We start from the raw sequence: 21,595 nt of genomic DNA, 5'->3' as shown, positions 1-21,595 counted from the left end.
AAGAAGTAAGTGTAAATGGTTCGGTGGATTGTATCCTGTAACTCTGTATAGAGCTGCTATCCAGATTTTCATGTTTCTTAATGTTTCTCTGATTTCTTAGTGCTACAGATTAGTTTTCAGACATTGAAATAGTGGAATAATATCAGGGTAATTTTTGTCTTTACTTTCTATTCTTATTTCTCATTTCACTCAATTTGTTCAGAAAATAAAGGAAAACTAGAGTGTTCTTCCAGACTCAATTTTTCATTAATTTTTCCTTAAAAATGATGTAAACTATTTGATTATTGAGAAGGGACATTTTAGTTTCGTAATTTCTCGGAGTGGCGTTGAAAGTTTATCAGTTTTATATTTGACTGATTAAGTTGCGTTAAAGCATTTTAGTGTTGCTTAAAACAAAAATAACATTTCGGCACGTCTCACCTTTTATAATTGTTAACTTTTAAACTTACCTATATTGATTTCGGCACTACTCTATAAGTAGAAATAGGTTGACCCTACACATACACAGGTTTTCTTTTATATACATATATATAATTTGTATTTTATGAATTTTACATAGTCTGTAAATAACTTAGGATTAAAAAAAAAAGATCAGCTCATAAACTAATAATTGGAAGAATTGTGGCTCGGTTCTATGATAATGGAAATAAGCGATCATCAAAAGATACTGATATGATCTTGAACCTAATTGAATTTACTTGCATCTTTTACGTGGTAATGTATTTGTTATTTGTCAATAAAGAGTGGTCGGCACCTTTGATAAACATTTTCTCATTGTTTTCGGAAATATAAACTGTTGAATCAATTGTATAAAAAAACCAAAGCAATATCTTTAATGAAGTTGTCATTAAATAAGTATAGCGAATTTTGTTTAGTTTTGAATTTTTTTTTCATCTAATTATTGTGGAAATACATAATAATAAAAGGCTGAGGAATAAGATTTAGTTAAATAGTACAAAGTAAAGTAATCGCCTATTTTTTCAAGCGGGTCTTAACGTCCAACTACCCATTAGGTGTTGTGGACTGATAAATAGTATTACGTACGCTTTAAAGCAGAAATGAAAAACACCAATGTTTTTAAATAACATGCCTTTTGACCAAAATTTATTTTCTCCAGTTGAGATTATGTGATGTATTCATGGCTCAAAATTATGAATTAGCTTTGTATTACTTGTTTCTATGTTCTGTACTTGAGGTTGAATCTTGGTTGTAATTTTTTCTTATTCAACTTTGCTTTAGTGATGATTACTATTTTTTAGATGTGATGGGAGTGAAATGCGGCGGAACCACCTGGCTGGAATTCTAGTCCTTTCAGTGTTTACATGGGTTGTTATTATATATGTATTACTTTATGATCGGCTTTTGCACAATTCTGTAAGTTTTATACCTGTGTTTTTATGTAATTATTCTATTTCTATTCCAATCCAATAATAGAAATATAATGTGTTCTTTTTTGTATTTTTATGATATTAACTGTTTATGGCCAATGACGAGTTTAGAAAAAAAGATGGAAGTCACTATCGTGCATTCATCTATATTATATTTATTTATAGTCACTATATTCATCTATGTTATATTCATTTGGGCAAATATCATTACATCTCCAGAGTACAGTTCTAAACAACGTTTCCTTTCCAGATTTCGCTTTTTTTTTCTTTTTAATCGTGCATAAAATTGTTGATTAAAATATAGAGGCTAGTGCGCCCGCGTAAGGTTTTAGTGTGATTTGTTTTATAGCATTTGCAGAAGTTAATTTAGAATCCCATTAACCTTCCCCTCTGAATAGATTATCCAATTCTAGAATTGAGCCCTCTTTAGGAAGAAAATCCCCTCAGGTCGCAAGTAGTTAAGCAGACTAATTGGCTTTAGATATTAGACAGTAATATAACCAACTATGTAAATCACTCAATCCAAAATAAAATCAAAACATAAAACCTTTCATAAAGTAATTTCTAGAACTTAAGTTACATAGTTCCAACATTCTCATTAACAAAAGACATTTTTCACAAGCCCGTTTATGTAGTTAGCTTAAAGTCTATGAAGTATTTTAAATATTTTTGCTTAGTCTCTTAAACAACGAACAGACAACTCGGATTCCTAATAAGGCAAGCCATTCTTATTCTTCTTTTGAATCTACAATTTTGACCTGGGTTTAGCTCAATTAAAATAAGAATAAATTGGTATTTTTGTTTCGTTCCAATGATTAGGGATTCACTTTCAAAACGTTTTAAAACTGCGTTTAGGATAATCTAAGTAACTAAATTGGGGAGTAGAATGAACCAAAAATTTAAAAATTCAGATCATCTAAGTAAAATCTTCCGAAATGTATAGTGTATTCACTTTCTGATTATATTTTATGTCTTTTTCCAGTTTGCTTCCCCAGATCCAAGTTACAATTTAGGAAAACTTGAGACTCAAATTAAAGAAGAATTTAAAGCAACTGCAAGACTTTTATCTGATGTAAGAAGAGCTATTGAAACACAAAGTGAGTTCGCTTAAGATTAAATTTCAGATTTTCTATTTACTAAGTGTTGGCAAATTTCTAGTATCTAATTTTCATAACATTGTTCGTTAATATTTTTTTTTTTTTGTATAGGCCAATTTCTTAATAAAATAAAACAGTTTTTTTAGTAATTTTTTACATAGAAACAATGGAGTTGAGCGCAGTATAAATATTAACAAATTCACGATACATAAATTAAAAATGTAAAGGATCTAAAATGAATTCCTATAAAAAAAACATGTCATTCATATTTTAGAGTGATAACTACATTAGCCAAATTTAACATCCCTATAATTTAACAATTCCTATAAAAAAAACATGTCATTCATATTTTAGAGTGATAACTACATTAGCCAAATTTAACATCCCCCATTTTGTTAATAAAATACATAGTATTTGTTAAAAAAGAAGAATATATAATACTAAACAAAATAATTTTCATAGTACCTCAACAAATGTTTTTTTTTTTAATACTTAAGTAAAGCTTTTTGGTTTATATTTCAATAAGTTGAGTGCCCTCTACTGGAATACTAAGCTCATTTGAAAATTCCACAAAATGAACAAAACGATAATTCAATAAAACCTCTTCAAATTTTAAGTTACAAATGTCTCCAAATGTTTAAACTTCGACCTTAGAAAGTCAACACCTTTTTTTTAGTCCTCACTTCTAGAACACTCAAATGGCATTCCTCTTTCTTAAATTACCCTTAAATCTAATCATTTGTTTAAGAACGTTCAATATATAGTTAGGAAGTAGTTTAAATTTAAAAAAAGTCAAGAACTATTAAGAACTAATATGTAAAAAAAAGTAAAGTAATACCAATTTTTTCAGACGGGCTTCTGCCAAATTAGGTATCGCGGACGGAGGCGACTAGCAAATAGTTCTATATTAACTAATCCTTTACAATTTTCCATGTGTGAAAAGTATGATATATTTATCTTGATCCTCTACTAAGGTGTAGTCAATATGTGTTTCATGTCGGGATCTTTAAACTTGTAACTGTTCATGTTTGTCTCAATCAAAATTATGTGCAGTCCGTGAGACCTCTTATAAAATTTTTTTGGCTAAATGAGTATAAAGAGTGATTTAGCAATTTTTTTAATTATTAAATGAAATTATAAGAATTATTGCACAACTAAGATTATTCAATAAAAAATATCCCTCTCTGTACCTTAACTTTAAAAATTATAAATTTTTTCCAGACAGAGTATGTTCTCTTTGTTCGTTAAACCATAAAGATAATATCTACCACTTTCTTTTTTATTGTTGCAAATTTAATAAAGTTAGAGAAAAATATTTGGCTAAATATATGAATCCCTCTCCTGTAGCTCAGGGAGAATATGTGTCTATGGAGACTTTGCTGTATAAAATTGATATTAGCAAAATTAATGACATATATTTATATATTTTAAAGGGATTGGAAGTTAGATCAACGAACCATATTAATATCTGAATTTGCCATTTTCAAAATTTGAATTGTAAAAGAAAGATGTTTTTTTTTAAATTTGTTATGGAGTCTATTTTATTTATTTATTTTATTTTTATTATTATTATTATTTTTTTTTTTTTGACTAGAACTATTATTTTTTGATAAGGAATTGATATTTCAGTATTATTTATATATTCTGTTTGTTTGAGAACTTAGATCTTTCTGTTCAGTTTCTTTTATGTTTCTGTTTTTATGAACTGTAATGTTTATTGCAACCACACCAACCCTATGTATAAGTTAAAACTTGAAACAAATAAAAAAATTATTATTAATTATTAAATGAAATTTAGCAAAATACAAAAACTCTTTTTTTAAACGGATAAATAAATTGGATGTTTGGTCGTTGTTACAATACTAACATCCATGGTTGGCTGCAAAAAAAAAAAAATTAACTTTTCCGTTCAACCTTTTGGAAACCTCAATCGAACATTTAACAAAATTTATTTTGTTTGGCTTCAGCCAATCATTGCAGTTTATATTGGGTTTAAGTTTCCTCGCTACACTTTAAATTCCTTGTTTTTTTTTTGTTCCTAGTAACATTTAAAAAACCTGTTCTATCCAATTTAAAAAAGTTATTTATAATTTGAATTACAATCTACTTAGAAAACAACTTCTTTGCAGGGGAGGCGCGTGAAGCTGAAGAAGAAAGAGTTGTTGCTGATGATGAAGTAAGAAAAGAAGATGAACGGCGCCTTCAGGTAATACCCATAATGAGCGTCAAAATTGTTTTGAAAATGTAATTTTTTGTATCTTCAGTTTAAAAAATAAATCAGTTTAATAAATTTCTCCGGATATTATAGAAAAAATAATTTTAGATATGATATTAGATAAGATATGGAAGAGAATCATATACTTATAAACGAATAATTGGGGTTAAAAAAAAAAGTCACCACCACTATGCAATTAGCTCACTGACTACATAAGTAGAAAGGTTCAGTGAAAAAAAGTTTGCAGTGTGTTTTTACTTGAAATGAAGAAAGTGTTTGACAGAATGTAGCAAGAAGAAATTTTGTACGATCTAAAAATTGATAATTATTCTTTTTATTATTGTTTATTTGATAAATACAAACCGAAATACTTCTACTTAAATTGTATTAAAAAGGCGGTTCCACCCAAAAGGGGAAGGAACGCAGGCAATCCAAAATTCCCATTGTTATTCTTTACATAAATACTCTACATATTGAGTATATCATATATGTTCACAAAATCAGCAACTAATATATCCAGAGTGTAAAGAAATATTTAGGTTGTCATAAAATTATTGTAGAACGAAAACAGGTGTAAAGTACAAAATAAAATATCTCGCTCTTTTTTATAAACTACTTTAGCAAGAAAAAAATGGACATACAAGGTGTGATAGAAAAGTAATGAGATTGATTTCGTTTTTACGAAACTTTTTATTTTTTTTTTTAAACAATAGTATTATCCCCTTCAAAGTAGTTCCCCTTGGGCAGCTATACGTACATCGGCGGAGTCGTTGTTCCCAGTTTTGGTAACAGCGCTGGAAGGCTTCAGTATTGTCTTCAACAGATCTGCCACATTCTTTTGGATGTTCTCCACAGTTCCAAATTGAAGTCTTTTAAAGAATTTTTTTTTAGTTAGGAGAAAAGAAAAAAGGTACAAGGACTGAGATCAGGTGAATAGGAAGGGCTGGAGAACCACAGGGATGTCTTTTGAGGTCAAAAACTCCTTGATGGAGATGGCCATGTGACATGGGGCATTGCATGATGGAGCGTCCAGTGTCTTCAATGTCTGGTCTCACAGCCTTTCAAGGACATCCCTGTAAAAACACTTGGTGGACAGTTTGATGTGTAGGTGAAAATTCTTTGTGAAGTATACCCCTACTGTCAAAGAAAGAAAACCAATATTGATTTGCTCATTCGAGCAATTTTAACTGGTCACTCATTGTTAAACGACAGTCAGGCCTCACTAGAGCCTTCACACGTTCGACGTTTTGATTGGTTTGTGAAGTTAAAGGCCTCTTCTTGGAGAAGTTCATCTTCCACCAATTCTCGGCCTTCCAAAACTGATTTGTGCCAGCGAAAAACTTGGGCTTTTGACAAGGAATTTTCCCCATATGTCTGATTCAACTTCTCATTGGTCTCACTAGGGGATTCCCAAGTTTTTTTTTATTTATTTATTTTTTAATTTTTATAAATGATTTAAGGCGCATCAACATCTGAGGTTAATGGCGCCCGAAGCTTTTTCAGTGTACTGCCGGCCTCCGGACAGTGTACTCTCGTTACAGACAACATGTCCGTCACCGGACAGTGAGCTGTAAGAAGCTCCTAGTAAGAAAAAAATCTAAGGGTCAGCAGCTGGATTCAAACCTGGGGCCTCCGCGTGGGAATCCAAACTCTAACCGCATAGTTAATCCCTTCCCTGATTCCCCAAGTTTTTCACAAAACTTAATGGCATACGTTGCTCTAAATTTCACTGTTTCATTTTGCGTGACACACAACAAAAATACAACTTCGCTGATAGTTGGCTCATAAACAACGTGGTAACAGTACGGACTTGATACTCGGACTGTGCATCTGGAAGGGATTAACCAACATGCCTATTGAAAGAGAACAACAGAACACCGACAGATCGCTCGCAGTGGAGCCAGTCTCATTACTTTTCTAACATACCTCGTAAGAGGGTGAGGTGCCAGCCAATTTGCAGTTCAACCGCTGGCTAAATCAGTGCAAAATTCTGATGGAAACAAAAATTATTTGCCGTTAATAATCATATTTGATGAAAGCCAAAATCTGATTGTAAAATCTTCTTTGCTTATTAAAAAACGTTATTGCTTACAAGTATTCGCAGCTAACTTAAGAAATGATTTTTGTTTCAGGCGTTATCGGGTCAAGGTGCAATAGCTGTAATTGTATTCGCATGCTCTCGCGTAACAGTTAGAAGATGCCTAGATCAATTAATTAAACATAGACCTGGCGCTGAACAGTTTCCAATTATTGTTTCACAAGATTGCCAGCATCAGCCAACTTCTGATATAATTGACTCATACGCTTCCCAAGTCTTTCATATTAAAGTATGAACACTTGAATTTTTCATTTCATGGATTAATAACTGATTGGTTTGATTTTTACGTGTTTTCATTCAAATGTTTCTTTTTTACAGCAACCAGATCAGAGTGAAATATATGTGCCTCCAAAAGAAAAAAAATTTAAAGGCTACTTCAAGATAGCAAGACATTATGGATGGGCTCTTAATCAGACGTTCTTCGTCTATAACTTTTCAACTGCTATTATAATAGAAGGTAAATTAGTTTTTCTGAACTCTCTAAATAATAGGCTCGTTATGTTTATTACGACATTAAATTTAGTGAAAAAAGTTCAAATATTTAGCACTATCCTACATGTGCTTATTTAGTCATTTTTCATGTTTACTATGTTCACTCACATAAAAAATATATAAACGTTACAAAAGTTGGCAAATTCAGTAATAAATACTATTTTACATTATCAGAAATCCCATTTAAAGCTTAAGGAGCACTTATACCATCTCTGTTTTATAATCTAGGAAACCAATAAGCTAACATTAACAAGACATCGTGAATCTTCACTTCTTATTGAAGTATATATTCTGATTTCTCTTAGTATTAGCTTGACTCTTGCTGTTACACCCTCCTATCCTAGAAGTTCCCACAATCGCAATTTCCGGAAAAAAAAATTCAAATAAAAAGAGCTTTATATGTTTATTATCGTTATACAAAGTACAAATAAATTCATAGCTGTGGCTTTGAAAATAATCTCAAAAGACTGAAAAGTTATTTAACAAAATGGCACATTCGGTCAACTAATTTATTTCGTTCGTGCTTGGAAATTTCATGCTGCACTAAATTTTTAATATCTCCCGACCATCAATGTCCAGCAATCATCTTTATCTCTAAAAGTACACTTTGAATGCTTTCATTACGATGTTTCATTATGTTTCGTGAGAAACATCATATTAAACTGTTTAGTAATTCGCCAAGCCTTAAATTTTGAAAAGGGCTTATCGACAGTGGCCATGGAGAACTTCTTAGTATACTGAATGCTTATTTACTCTACAATCGTAATAAAGAAATGAGCCTTTAAAAAAAAAATTTCTACTGTTCTTTTCATCACATTAAATAAATGTTGGCTTAAAATTTTGACTTTCCTGCAGATTTAAATGTATTATGATGAATTCATTTCTAAAATAAAATCTGATCATCAAATACTCTTGAATGACATTTTTTAATTTTATTTTAGATGATCTAGATATCTCAGCTGATATTTTTTCATACTTTCTCGCCACTCTTCCTCTACTTCACCAAGACCCAACATTATGGTGTGTGTCTGCGTGGAACGACAATGGAAAAGTGGATTTAATTGATACTGATTCCCCTGACTTGCTACATAGAACAGATTTTTTTCCTGGTCTCGGGTGGATGTTAACTAAAAATACTTGGAAAGAGCTTGCTTCCAAATGGCCATCTAGGTACTAATATTTTTTAGCATCTTTCCTTTGAATATTTTGTTGATTTCTCTAAGCTATTACCTACGAAAGAGTGTATTTCTAAATCTTCTTAAAATATGTTTTCAACAAAATATTTAGATTGTCTTATTTAATCGATGACCAAGAAGAGAAGAGATAGCATGCAAACAGTTTCTTTAGGTAGTAAGCTAGAAAGATAATATCTTGGTACTTTTTTATAAATATTTATTTTTTGGTTAGGTAGATAGTATTTTCCTATGTGCTCTTTCCATAGCCGAATGAGTTATGTTTTACCCTTTTTGGTTAGGAGAATGGCTTTTGTTATAATGGTTTTATTTATTTCATGACTGTGCAGCTAAATAATCTACTAAAATAACTATTATTTTTAAATACCATACAATGACGTTTTTCAAAATAAACATAAAAGGGTGATTACATATAGGCAGACCATAAAAATGGTCATAATTAAAAAAGTGGTAATCATTGTGTTATGTAATCTGTCAAATTTCATTAACTATTTATCAATTTGTAGTTTTCAAATCCATACCCTTTTTCAAATTTATTTTAAGAATGGCTATACCAAGTGCAACTTTATAACAAAAAACAGTGCAAATATTTTTTTAAAAAATATTTGTTTTCTGTTTTAATTTGTTCGTACAAATATGAAAGATAGTCTAGAAAATCAAAATGAATTAAAATTACTAACATATAATACCTTTTACGTCTTTTACCTTTTACGTCTCTTTTACTTTTAAGTTTTCTTCATGTTTTGTAATGTAAGATACACCTGGTTCAGATATCTCTTGAGCCCGAAAAAAATTGAGATAGTGTAGGATGAAGTTATTAAAGACATTGAAAATTATATTAACTAAATTTTAAGCCCTCCCTTATAATAATGTGCACAAAGTCAGTATCGTGTTATGGAAAGTTAATTATTCCTTTAATCGTTATTCCTTAAATTATATTTAAAATTTGCTAGAGCTGTTGTACCCTTAAGATATTACGAGTTCTTGAATTCTAAAAAAAGGTTTTACACAAAAGTTGAAAAGCATTAAAAGGTGATCAAATGGTTGAATTAAACCGTGTATTTTTAAAAATAGTGTTTGTCCATTTTGAGTTTAATCGCCCCCTGAAATACCAGCACTTATTTATATATTCACTTATTGTCTTAAAAATTAAGTTCAAGGAAGTTATTTATAAAAAAAAATTCTGTCTTATTTTCTAATACTACTGTAACAGCTATTGGGACGACTGGATACGACAACCTGAACAAAGAAAAGGTAGAGCATGTATTAGACCTGAAGTGTCCAGAACAAGGACGTTTGGAAAAATTGGTGTGAGCAAGTGAGTATATTAAGTTTTAAAAATATTTGTACTAAAAATACTATTTAAGAAGGTTTCATTTATAAATTCTTGTGGTAAGCTTGATTTAAAGAGTGTGCCCTAACCTAGATCTGGTAATTGTTTGATTTAAAAGATGTGAATCTGTATGTTATAAAGTCTTTTCTTTTCTCTTGAAAAAAAAAAACCATAATTTTTTTCTGTCCTAAATTTTAAGATAGATAACGTGTAATAAATTTTATTTTTATTTAGTCAAACGTGCTCAGGCTAATTATTTGTAATCTTATTGTTTTAGTGGTCTCTTTTATGAAAAACATCTCAAATATATACACCTTAATGACAAGTACGTGGAGTTCATGGAGCGAAATCTTTCCTATTTGCTCAAGGTATTTTTAAATATTCATAACTTTCGTTTTAATTTCATTTGAGAGTGTTCTTTTTTAACTTTCGAATAAATTATCTTTGGGAATGTTGAGGAGTGGTCAATAAAAGTTTGTAGACAATTTTTTGTTTTTTTATATCGAGTTTCGGCAAATTTATTGCCTTCTTCAGGGTATTATAAATTTGTTGTAACTGTTGAACAGTTATGATGGTGCTAAATAATAATAATAATAATAGATTAGGGAAGGGATTAGCTATGAGGTTAGCATACTGGACTCCCACGCGGAGGTCCCGGGTTCGAATCCAGCAGCTGATCCTTAGATTTTCTCTTCCTAGGAGCTTCTTACAGTTCACTGTCCGGTGATGGACAGTGTTGTCTGTAACGAGAGAACACTGTCCGGAGGCCGGCAGTGCACTGGAAAAAGCTCCGGGCGCTAATAACCTCGGCTGTTGATGCGCCAAAAAAAAAAAAAAAAAAAATGCTAAACTTATAACTCAACAAATTTATAATACCCTGAAGAAGGCAATAAATTTGCCGAAACGTCGGTATAAAATGAAATTTGTCTACAAAATTTTATTGTCTGCTCCTCAGAATTCCCAAGGATAATCTATTAACAACGGTCGAAAACCAAACCATTATTCTTTCAAATAAATATCAAGAATTAATTAGTCTAACAACTTTTCAGATTATGTTAAATAGCTGCTTTCTAGCTTCTAGCCTATACATTTCTCCTTGAATAATTTATGTTCATATTATTAAAAGAATTCAACAAATTGTTAAATATTTAACGAAATATTTAATTAAATGATTGACAATCAAACAACCCTTTAGAAGTTAAATATGTAATTCATTGTATATTATATAGGAATATTTTGTTACGATTTTGTAATGTCTTAGTTCCTTCAGGAAGAAAGAATAATGCCAATTTCAGTCAATTATTTTTTTTTTTTGCTTAGCTTCGACCTGGGACTAGGTCATCTTCAGGGCTTGCGCTATTGACAATTACTATATTTTTTACTTTGTTATATGTAAGACTGGTGTGTATTCCGTCCTGTCTGCTTATGAACTGAACAGCAGTCAGGACTTACGAGTTCATAAGAAGACACACCAAGCTTACATTTAACAATGATGGTAAATATAAATAACGGCTGAAGTTGGAATTATTCTTCCTTCAGTTACATATACCAATTATAATGCCAAATAAATAACCAAAATAAGACGTTCATATTTTTTTTTTTTAATTGAATGATTAAAAATAATTTTCGTCTATTCTCTAGCAAAGTAAAGAGCTTAACGATTTCTGAGTAATTTATCTCATTCTTACTATTTTTGTGTAAAAAACTGCTATATCTCCAACTTTTGATCTGCATTTTGGAACCAAGCCATTTTAACTCAATACTATTTTTTACAGGATAATTATGATAGTGTTTTCGTGCAAAAAGTTTATGAAAGTCCAATTGTAACGCATCAAGAATTAAGATCTGGCAGTATAGTACCTCCAGGAGCTGTGAGAATAGCATATCAAACTAAAACCAAGTACCGTTTAGCAGCTAAGGCGTTAGGTCTAATGGATGACTTTAGAGTAAGTACTACTCTGTTTTCGTTTTAATAAGGTCTGGACTAGCTAGAAGTTGAAAAAAACAATCAGATTCATACATTACTTATAAGTGAAACACTGGCCACAATTTATATTTAAAACTGCACTGTGAAGGTTTTCAGCGCAATTATTTAAGACTTGTACTAATTTTTCAATGTTGCAAATACCTGGAAGAAGGTCAGAAACAATTTTTTCAGTTATCGGTACTATCATTTTCAAATATCCTAAAGTAGGGGTGTTTACTATAAAAATTTAATTTTATATATGCAAAGGATTTAAAATTGGTGAGTGTTTATAAGGCTTAAATTAAGGAATAGCGATTGTTGAAAACTCAAGTTTTGTAATTCCAATTCTCACAAATTCTGGCATAAAGTTTTCATTTAGATGTCTTATATCATTTTTTTCTTCCTGATTTGCACCAGAGGTTAGAGGAAAAATTTCTCCAAACAAGAAATCGCTCGAAACTAGAAACTTATGTAAAGTTCATTCTAACCTGTGATTTGTAGTAAAGATTCTGTCAAAATATACTAACCAATGATGCAGGCTGTTTTAAATAATTTTGTATTTATTTTTGCTTTTTTTACCTTCCCAAAACGACCTCTCACGATTTACTTTAAAATTTTCTTTCTAATTTCACGCTTCGCAATTTAACTTATACGCTTCAATTTAACTTATATGTTTTGCCTTGTTAATCGACGTTAATAAATACGTAACAATCGCCTTTAGTGATTTGCTACTTAATTATTTTGCTTCCGCTCCCGTGCACTACTCGGATACCAAATTTAGTTTGACTTAAGCCCCCTGTAACCATAGGCGATTATTTAACTGAAAAGAGGTGGAAGTTTTTTTTTTTCCAATTTAGTATGAGGCGCGTAAACATTTAAGGTCATTGGCGCCCGGAACTAGTTTCAGTGCAGCAGCGAACTGAAGAGACAATCTAAGGGCTAACAGTGGAGGTACTGTTTCCACCTTTTTGTTAGTAAAAATATATATTTCTGTAAAACCCTTTCTATAGCTTAGCACTTCCCTTCATACTGGTGAGAGAAATGAGGAAGTAAAAACGTTTTTAGATGAGTGAGGTATTTTATTAAACACAAACTTTTAATAGATCCAAATTATTTTATAGCAATTTCCACTGAAAGATTGATTTACATTTTTTTTAACTTGGTAATGTTTATTTTTTTTTATAATTGGTTTGCAATTCTCGCAAAATGCAACTGAAACAAAAATTTCTCTTCAGAATGAATATACATATAGAACTTTTATTTAGACCAAGCCTCGTATCTTTTTGGCAAAATTTATATTATATAATCGAGCCGATCAGAAGTGTACATTTAGCCATTCACTAAATAATCTACTTTGAAGAAAGAACGTAAAAAATTAATTATTTTATGAAATTATTAACATTTGCAAGAATGAAGGTTTTATTTTTTCTAGAGTGGCGTTCCTCGTACAGGTTATAGAGGAGTGGTGAGTTTTTTTTATAAAGGAAGAAGAGTGTACCTCGCTCCTCCTCCAAAATGGAAGGGATATGATTTATCGTGGAGCTAGCAACCAAAGGTAGTTTCGATTAGTTTTAATTGTATCTTTCTTGTATCTGATTATTATTATTTTAATCTATTAAATAACGAATAATTTATTTGTTTTTGTACATGCATTTATCATCCATTGCACTAACATTAAACAAATTAAAAAAAAAAAAATCTTCACATTTAATTTAATTGAATTATTTCCAATCGATAATTATTTAAACAAATCAATTTGCAGAAATGTTTTATTAAATGAAGGATTAGTATATAAAATTAGTTGTAGTGCTGACACTTTTAATTACATTTAGGGATGCCTGATTTATTCATTGTAATTAATTATTTGACTACCATAAAAGTTTTAAGTATTAATAATGATGGAAAAGAAGAAAAACTTCAAATTTGTTTAGTAATTTATACAACAGTATTTAATTTTCCAATCAATATGCGGTTTGCAGAAGTTAATTTTTCTTCAAAATTGTCCGGTAGGACAGTTATATAAGGGTTGATCGTGAAAACTGCACAAAAAAGCGTAATATAGCGTAAAATAGCCATTTAGAGGAATAAATTATGGTAAAATTTTCAAATTTTCTAAAATAAAAAGCATATCCTTTGTTTTTTGTTTTTTCTTTTGAAAAAACATTGCCAACTGAGAAATTGTTGCTGATACCTTTTTTTGTAAAAAATGTAGCACCTAAACGCGTTTACTGATTTTTATGTATGAGGTGTCATTTGAAATTTCATACAGATGTGCCTTTTAGGGGTCTCGAAGCTATCATCTTATGGAAGAGAAGTTAGCACCACATATGTGAGGCCTCCTCTAATGCTATTCAGTATAAGTCTTGGTTCTCTTATCTATAATGAATACAAAACTCCTCTAACTAAAAGTGGCTGACCATTTAGAATTACTTTTATTTTCTGAGATGGTTAATGTTAATTTTAAATTGGTTCCTTAAGGACTTTTGTAAATTGCCTTTTCACAAATTTAGAAGTTAATTTTGTAGATTTTTGTTTTTAATATACATGAACGGGAAAACAAATGTTTGCCATTGTTTCACTAAAACACTATTATTTTTGTGTTCTTATTAAAATCAATGTATCTTAACGTTTAAGTGTATTTATTGAGTAGATTAGTAATTACTTACCTTTTTTTTTTCTTACTTTTACGTATACTGTAAAAAAAATCAAAATAAATATAGGATATGAACATTTACTTCACTTTTAATTTGTTGGAATAGTGAAGGATTAAGCAAGTAAGGCTATCTATATACTTATTTATTCTTTTGCAATAGAAAGTATTTTAGGTTAGTGTTTACAGTTTCAAAACTAACACACACAAAATATTTCATTTATCTGTAACAAGCAATTTCAAAATAGCAAGTTATTTTTCAATGGACGGCAATTACTCTGGATGAAAGTTGGCTGATAACAAGATAATTAAAATGATCAACCACTTTTCCAGACAGTACGAGGGATAATCCTTACCACTCTCACTACAAGAATGAAATTCACGCTGCAACCCCTCTACTGGACCACATAAAAATGAATACAAGCACAATAGATTCCTCTAGAAATGTAGAAAAACTTGGTTTGGACAAAGACAACCAGGGCGAAATTTTCAAAATTACTTATGTATAAGCGCTACTGAACCCGATTTGAACTTCGAAGTCAAAACTTCTTCGGCGAACAACCAATTATCAAGAATATGTCTCAAACAGATATATTCACACAGATTTAAAAGTCCCTTTCATTTTAGATTTAATCGCCTCCCAATACAAGAAAATACACTCTCGCTTCACTGCTCATGCTAATCCATCCTCTCTTTAACTATTCTAGACTGTCCCCATCGTTAAATGAGTCGGAGATAGACATGCTATTTACTCGATATTGGACGTCAGTATTAGATTCATATATTACAAGGACATTCGATTTACTTGCAACCGTAATTTTAAATTTCCATAAACTTATGTTGTTTTCAATTCAATTAGGGGTTGGGAATTCTCGTACCACAGTTTTTAATATTTTCAACAACATATTTATATGTTTAGTTGAGATACAGGTCTAAATGTTCAGCCATTGTTATGTAGAGGAATTCTCCTTATCCTTTGTACATGAATCATAAGTTTGAACTTCCTTGAAAACAATGTACTAATTGAGAAAATAACGCTGTCTTCATCATTGCCAATAATTTGCAGTTTTTCTACTTGAAGTAGAGCCTATTCCTACGTATAGTTAGAACAGTAACAGTAAAGCCTATTCTAGTTTTTTAAAAGTTATGAATATTTTCTTTAAATATTGGTCATTAAAAGACGTTTCAGAACTCAATTGTAACATCTTCAAATACACTAACGGAATAAATAATTTTTAGGAACCTAAAATAGGCTTTATTTCCAAACATACTGTCTCTAATCCAATCAATCAATTGTTACTTCTTTTACTACTTTATTAAACAAAAACAGAATCTTATTTGGATATTATTATTATATAAATATTAATAAATAATCTAAATGAAACAATAATTATAAATTTTGCTTTTATAAAATTCTTTTGTCACTTTGAATTCGAAAAATTGTACAGTTTATTATCAAGCTCAGCAGTTGTTTGTATGAAAGGAATGCATATGGTATAGTTCATTCCTTATCTTCCTGGATTCTGGCTTAGTTAGAATTATAAGTACATTTACCCCGCTTTGGATGTGAGTTGTCAAGGTAACTTAGAGTGTTGAAAGGTATACACTTAATCTAAATGGAAAAATTGGATATAAAGACTGAAAAAATCTCATACATCAACTAAAGGTTCACACGTTCTTTGAATTTATCCATAACCTAATTATAGCAACTAACTTTTGGGGAAGTATTAATTTATTTAAAAGAGTGTCTGTTAAAATCCACTGATATATATGTATTTTTGAAAATCTTTTTCATTTTGCTAAATCTCTCAAAGCAGTTTTATTGAGAAAGTTCGTACATTTTTTACTTCTTTAATAATAAAATGAAAAAAATCATTAATTTTTTTCAAGTTTATTTCTGCCTTTTATGTTAAAAATTATAGAACCAATTTTTAGTTTTCATGTCGTGACTGAAGCACTAATGAATACTATTATAATATTACCTTTGAGATAAATATAGATATTAAATTGAATGAAAAATAACCGTTTCTGTTTCAAATTAATAAACACTATTTTATTGTTTCATTATTAATGTTATACATTTTTTTAAAGGGTATTAAATGGAATGAAGTAAGTAGATACCATTTATACTACGCTCTTTCATTTATACTATAAAAGTTCAAAAATAAATATTATTTACATCCTGAATAAAAAATAATGTTTATTTTGTTATGTACTGTTTATTTGCATGTTTTTATCAATTGAACGAAACTCTCCCTAGTTTTTTAAAAAAAATTTATTCATCTTATTCATTGCAATTTAACATGCGTATTACGAATTTCGTTTTTCATGAGTGAAGACATTTATAAAGGCACACCTAAAGTCATCTTTTCCGTGCAATGGAACAATAGGTTCGTTGTAACTTTTATGTTAAGTTGTTCTGTTCGAATGAATTTATACAAAGCAATTCATAGTGTGTTTTTCTGAAAGAAATTCTTATTACTATTATGTATATTTTTAATTAATTGTCAAATTTAATTTATTGTAAAAAAAATGATTGAGGGATGTATTACAATTTTTTATTTATTTAAATTTTTGACAGTACATATAAAATGAGTGAATTAAAGGAATTCTTAATAACGGAATGGAACGCTTACTTACATATTAACTGGATTTTAGTACAATTTAGGTTATATGGTTAAAAGTTGTATTAATGTAACGTTATGTGTATACCCTTCTAGAATACTCCTAACCTTTTAGTTTAGGGTCATTTTTGGAATATCTAGGAAGGGCTTTGTTGGAAGAGGTAATTATACCTGACCACCGGCTATGTACACCATTTTTTCTAGAACTTTTCTAAGAGCTTGGCTCTTTTTTAAACTTCTGGGAAGCATGGCGTCTCCACGCTTTTTGGAGAGTCAGGGTAGTTAGTTACCAAGTGATAGTGTATAATATAGCTTTATGTAATTCTCTTTTGGGTGAGCAAACTTTATAAGGAAGATGGGAGATTATAAAAGTATCCCTTTCGAAATTCCCTAGAAAACCTGGGTAAGTTGTTTCATCACCGGGCACTGGAGCTAGTTGGGGTACAACAGATCTAATTGAAGGTCCCAGTTCAAAATGCTCTGAAAAATTTACAAAAAAAAAAGTTCTGTACTTATAACAATTTTTTTTTAGCTATTTATTTTTAGAGTTATATTTTGTTTGTTTTGTTTGATATGGCTTCCACTTTATGCACTTCACAATAAAATATTTGAAAAATAAAGAAAAAGATTTGCGAGATTTAAAAGCTGTGAATATTCACTATTGAACTAGTAATTATAGTTTATGTTAATTAGTTCTGTGATAATAAGATTGTAAATATCGATAATAATGTTAAGTTTGAATTTTGTATTTTAGAGTATGCATTTTTTAATTTTTTTTTTAAGTAATATTTTTTTTTTAAGTTTTCAATGTTATGATTATGAATTGTCTTCCTTTTAATTTTCATAATTTTGTACAAAATTAAATTGCTGCCTTGTAAAGAAAAGAAAAAAGAAGAAAACTACTGATACATTCCAAGGTACTCAAATGTATTTTGGACTGGCCTAAATTGGCTTTGTGTATAATCTAGATGTAACTAATTGAGTTTGGCTTATAAATTATCAGAAATTTTTAATGTAAATAAACTTGCCATAATGTAGATACAAAATTGTGTTGCGTGTGAAATAATGTGATGACTAAAAAATTGATTGTGTAATTCTAATATAAATTCATTATTTTTTTAAACTAATTTATTTCACTAATCAAAAAATCATAGGAAGCAATCTTTCAGGAAGTATTTTGTTTCGTATATATATTTTTGGCTCTTTATTAACTAATTTTATTTCTTCTGTAAATTAATCATTAAACCATATAATATTTTCAATTTTTTCAATCAAAATGATGTTTAATACACATTTTAAATTAAAATATAATTTTCTCCTCTTTTTTTTTTCATTTAGGTTAATGTATCTAATTTATTGCATCACTAATGTTTTTTTTCTGTTTTATTCTGATTACTATTGATTTTCTTTTATGGAAGTAATATGAATTTCAGGATCTACAGTTACTTTGTGATGAAAATTTCCTCCTTAAATCTGAGACATTTTTTATTATTTTCATTTTATTTATGCAAGTTTTTTTGTGTGTTGCCTTTGAAATTTGTTAAATGTTTAGGTGAGCTCTTACTTCATTATAAATTAATAAATGATAGTGGAAAAAATCTGTGAAATTAAATTTGTATTTATTATTAATTTTTTTTATAGATAATAGTTTTCAAGTCTCACTTATAAGTGGATGCACAAGCGTTGCGGTGTTAACAATTAATTCTCTTCACATATACGACAAATTTTGTCGCCTTCGTTCATGTCAACTAAATTTAGAATGCCCTCAGTCTTATATTGGTTTACTTGATGCTTGCTATTCCTTCAGTCTTATATTTGTTTTAGTTTTCTTCAATACTCATTTACTTTGTAACCTTATGAATGAAATATTCACATCAATCACAATTAGAAAAAATATTCCATCAGTTTTAATTTATGATCAACCAGTAATTCTTTATACGCTGTTAATCGCAGAATTTTTGAGAATAATGATGACCAAGCTGTGGGAATCTTCGTTCATAGAAATAATGTTATGGATATTTACAGTTTTTGAAAAAATTGTGGCATTTTCAGTGGATGGGTTTGTTACATTGGTATTTTTTTCTGCGAAATTAAACCTCTATCATTTAAATTGCCAATTGAAAAATGTATACAATACTGTTGATGCGAAAAAACAGCTTCAATATTTGCTTATTGCTTATATTCGTTGCTTTGAACTGCTTAAAAAATTATCGTGTTGTTTTGGACCCATAATCGTTGTTATTACATTATTTAAATTATTGCAATTATTTGGTATAGTCTATTTTACTCTCTTATCAAATAGTTCTAACATTAATGGAAGTGATGTGAAACACGAATCAGACCTTATCGCTCCTATATTTTGCCTTTTTTATATTTTTTCTGCAGCTACTTCTTTGTTCAACGAGGTAAGAAATGATGACATTGTTTGAGACTCACACATTATGGATAAATATTAAATGCTCAATTTATTTTTTAGGTTCTTTTAACAGAATTCATCCTAAGTGGTTTACTAAACAAGAAAAACTATTGTAATGTACAACCGGAGGTACATACAAAAATAAGTTTTAATATATTCATTGATTACGATATTTTATCTCATGTTATATTTCTTTTTAGGTTGAAATGTTTTTTTGTTTAATCCGCTACCGAAAACGTTGTCTTAATGCTAGTAATTTGTTTTTTATTCACTTAACAGTCTTTATTAAGGTAATGTATTCTCATTACAGTTTGTTAGGAATTAATTACCAGATTTTTTTTTTTTTTTAATGTAAACTGCAAATTTTTTTCGCATGTCGCAGATGCTTTTATTACAATTCTTCATTTTTTAAGCGCTAGTCAAAAAAAATATTTTTCCATTTTCAAGAAGTTCCTTCTTAAAAATTTTTGCTAAGTGCAAATTAAGTATATACTTTTCTACTTTTTCCTAGTCATTTAAAATAACGCATGTAAGGCCTTAAGCTAATAGGCAAGAGAAAGAATTTTAAAATATAATATACAATAATATTTTAAATTATAATAGTTCTTTAAACATCTTTTTGAACAAGTTGACACATATAGCTTTTACTTTTTGTACAATACTCAAGAAAGGTGTTGATTGTCTCTGCGTACCACCTCTTGCTAAGTAGTATAGGGCTTAGATTTTCCTGAATATCTTCATGGTAAGTAACATTAAGAAAAAGTGACCCATTTTTCTTATGAACCTATGAGCTTGGATTTTGTCTTAATTCCAGGCACTACTTAGTCTCCGCCAAATTCCTTAAAAATTTCAACTAATCTGGCTATGTAAATGGCGAAAATAATTTTGTTTCTGATTTTTTGACCTATTATATGTTATCATACCGAAAGCAAGCGGAATATCAAATACACTATTCACTAGGTGGTTGTCATTGAAACAATTTATTTTAGGAGGAGATACAAAGCTTTCTACCTCTTAAAGAAACGATGGTGCAGTCTTACGATATTTTAGAATGGTAAAACAAATGATGTATCATAGTTTATTTACGATAGTCAGCCTTCAGCAAATTAATTAGTATGTATAGTTGGTAAACCTATCTTCTTGATTCTGCGGGCCTCATAAAGTTTTGGAGACATTCAACAGGGAACAAGCAAACGCACGTTTCTTTCACGCCTCAGAAGCCTTTATCTACTTAAGCTGTAAAAAGCAAAATTACAAATTAAAAATGATATTTTGAGTGGTCTAATATTAGTGAGTAAGTAATTATTAGTAGTATTTAATGTTAGTAAGTAAGCCTGATTATTTCTTCAAAGTACTTGGAATTAATGCATCTAAAGCGAAAAATTTTAGATCGTTTTTATCAGAGATAAACTATAATTACGACTAATCTTAAAGAAGGTGTTCACGCTAACTCTTGCACAACTATAATTTTAGTACATGAACCATTTATGTAAATTTGATATAAGAAAAAAAGTGAAGAATTCGCTATGATTAACACAGAATTTCAGTAAAATGCAAATACAGTTTGAGGAATGATCATTTTTCATTTTCCTATTATAAAAAAAAAATAATGAAAAATTTACTAAACGAGATAATTTTTCGATATTTTATAGCAATACTAAAATATCTTTTATACTTCCCGAAAAGATGTTTTACAGCTAGCCACTTAAAAATGAAAATAGGGTTTCTTAAGTTTTGAAGTAGGAAGGTTCTTGATGCATTTTTATTATATTTATCTTTAATATTTAAAAATTGTTCTCACATCTACAATTACTTTTCAGATCTGTAGTTTATCCTTTGTTTACATACTAACCATGCTACAAATTCTTCAGATCAACGATTCATAAACAGAATGAGATGAATTCTTTATCGAGAATTTTATTGCCCAGCTTTGAGTTCACAAAGAAATGAAGATTAAATTTAATTTTGGCGCCATAGAACTGGTCTCAGATTAACCCTTAAGAATTTGATATAAATTATCTAAATAAATTACTTCAATTTTAACCAATGTTATACTTTCTTCATTTGATTTCCTACAGTATACTTTATTTATACATAAGAAAGCTGGTCCCGTTATAACCGGA

At 29.5% G+C, this 21,595-nt stretch overlaps 2 protein-coding genes across 3 annotated transcripts; both read left to right on the top strand.

The window, feature by feature from the left end:
* The first annotated feature begins 5 nt into the window (after positions 1-5).
* On the top strand, positions 6-15,142 carry LOC141452980 (alpha-1,3-mannosyl-glycoprotein 2-beta-N-acetylglucosaminyltransferase-like). 2 transcript variants are annotated; one of them, XM_074125624.1, is made up of 12 exons: positions 6-147; positions 1,260-1,374; positions 2,371-2,485; positions 4,615-4,691; positions 6,833-7,027; positions 7,117-7,255; positions 8,232-8,460; positions 9,697-9,801; positions 10,094-10,184; positions 11,592-11,762; positions 13,215-13,337; positions 14,766-15,142. In XM_074125624.1, the coding sequence occupies exons 2-11, from the start codon at positions 1,276-1,278 to the stop codon at positions 13,326-13,328; spliced, it is 1,335 nt and encodes a 444-aa protein (XP_073981725.1). In that variant the 5' UTR covers positions 6-147; positions 1,260-1,275; the 3' UTR covers positions 13,329-13,337; positions 14,766-15,142. The 2 variants fall into 2 exon arrangements, with proteins under 2 accessions (XP_073981725.1, XP_073981724.1); XM_074125623.1 differs by having other exon boundaries at positions 14,065-15,142.
* A 31-nt stretch (positions 15,143-15,173) lies between these two features.
* Positions 15,174-21,458, top strand: LOC141452221 (uncharacterized). The gene is made up of 4 exons (XM_074124147.1): positions 15,174-15,245; positions 18,646-19,601; positions 19,673-19,762; positions 21,293-21,458. Exons 1-2 carry the CDS (start codon positions 15,174-15,176, stop codon positions 19,483-19,485), a joined length of 912 nt encoding a protein of 303 aa, XP_073980248.1. The 3' UTR covers positions 19,486-19,601; positions 19,673-19,762; positions 21,293-21,458.
* Positions 21,459-21,595: the final 137 nt, after the last annotated feature.

The sequence above is a fragment of the Rhodnius prolixus genome, unplaced genomic scaffold, assembly GCF_049639745.1.
Source record: "Rhodnius prolixus isolate KJV_2025 unplaced genomic scaffold, Rpr scaffold_3, whole genome shotgun sequence".
In the NCBI taxonomy this organism is placed as follows: domain Eukaryota; kingdom Metazoa; phylum Arthropoda; class Insecta; order Hemiptera; family Reduviidae; genus Rhodnius; species Rhodnius prolixus.
This window is presented reverse-complemented; position numbering and strand designations above follow the sequence as displayed.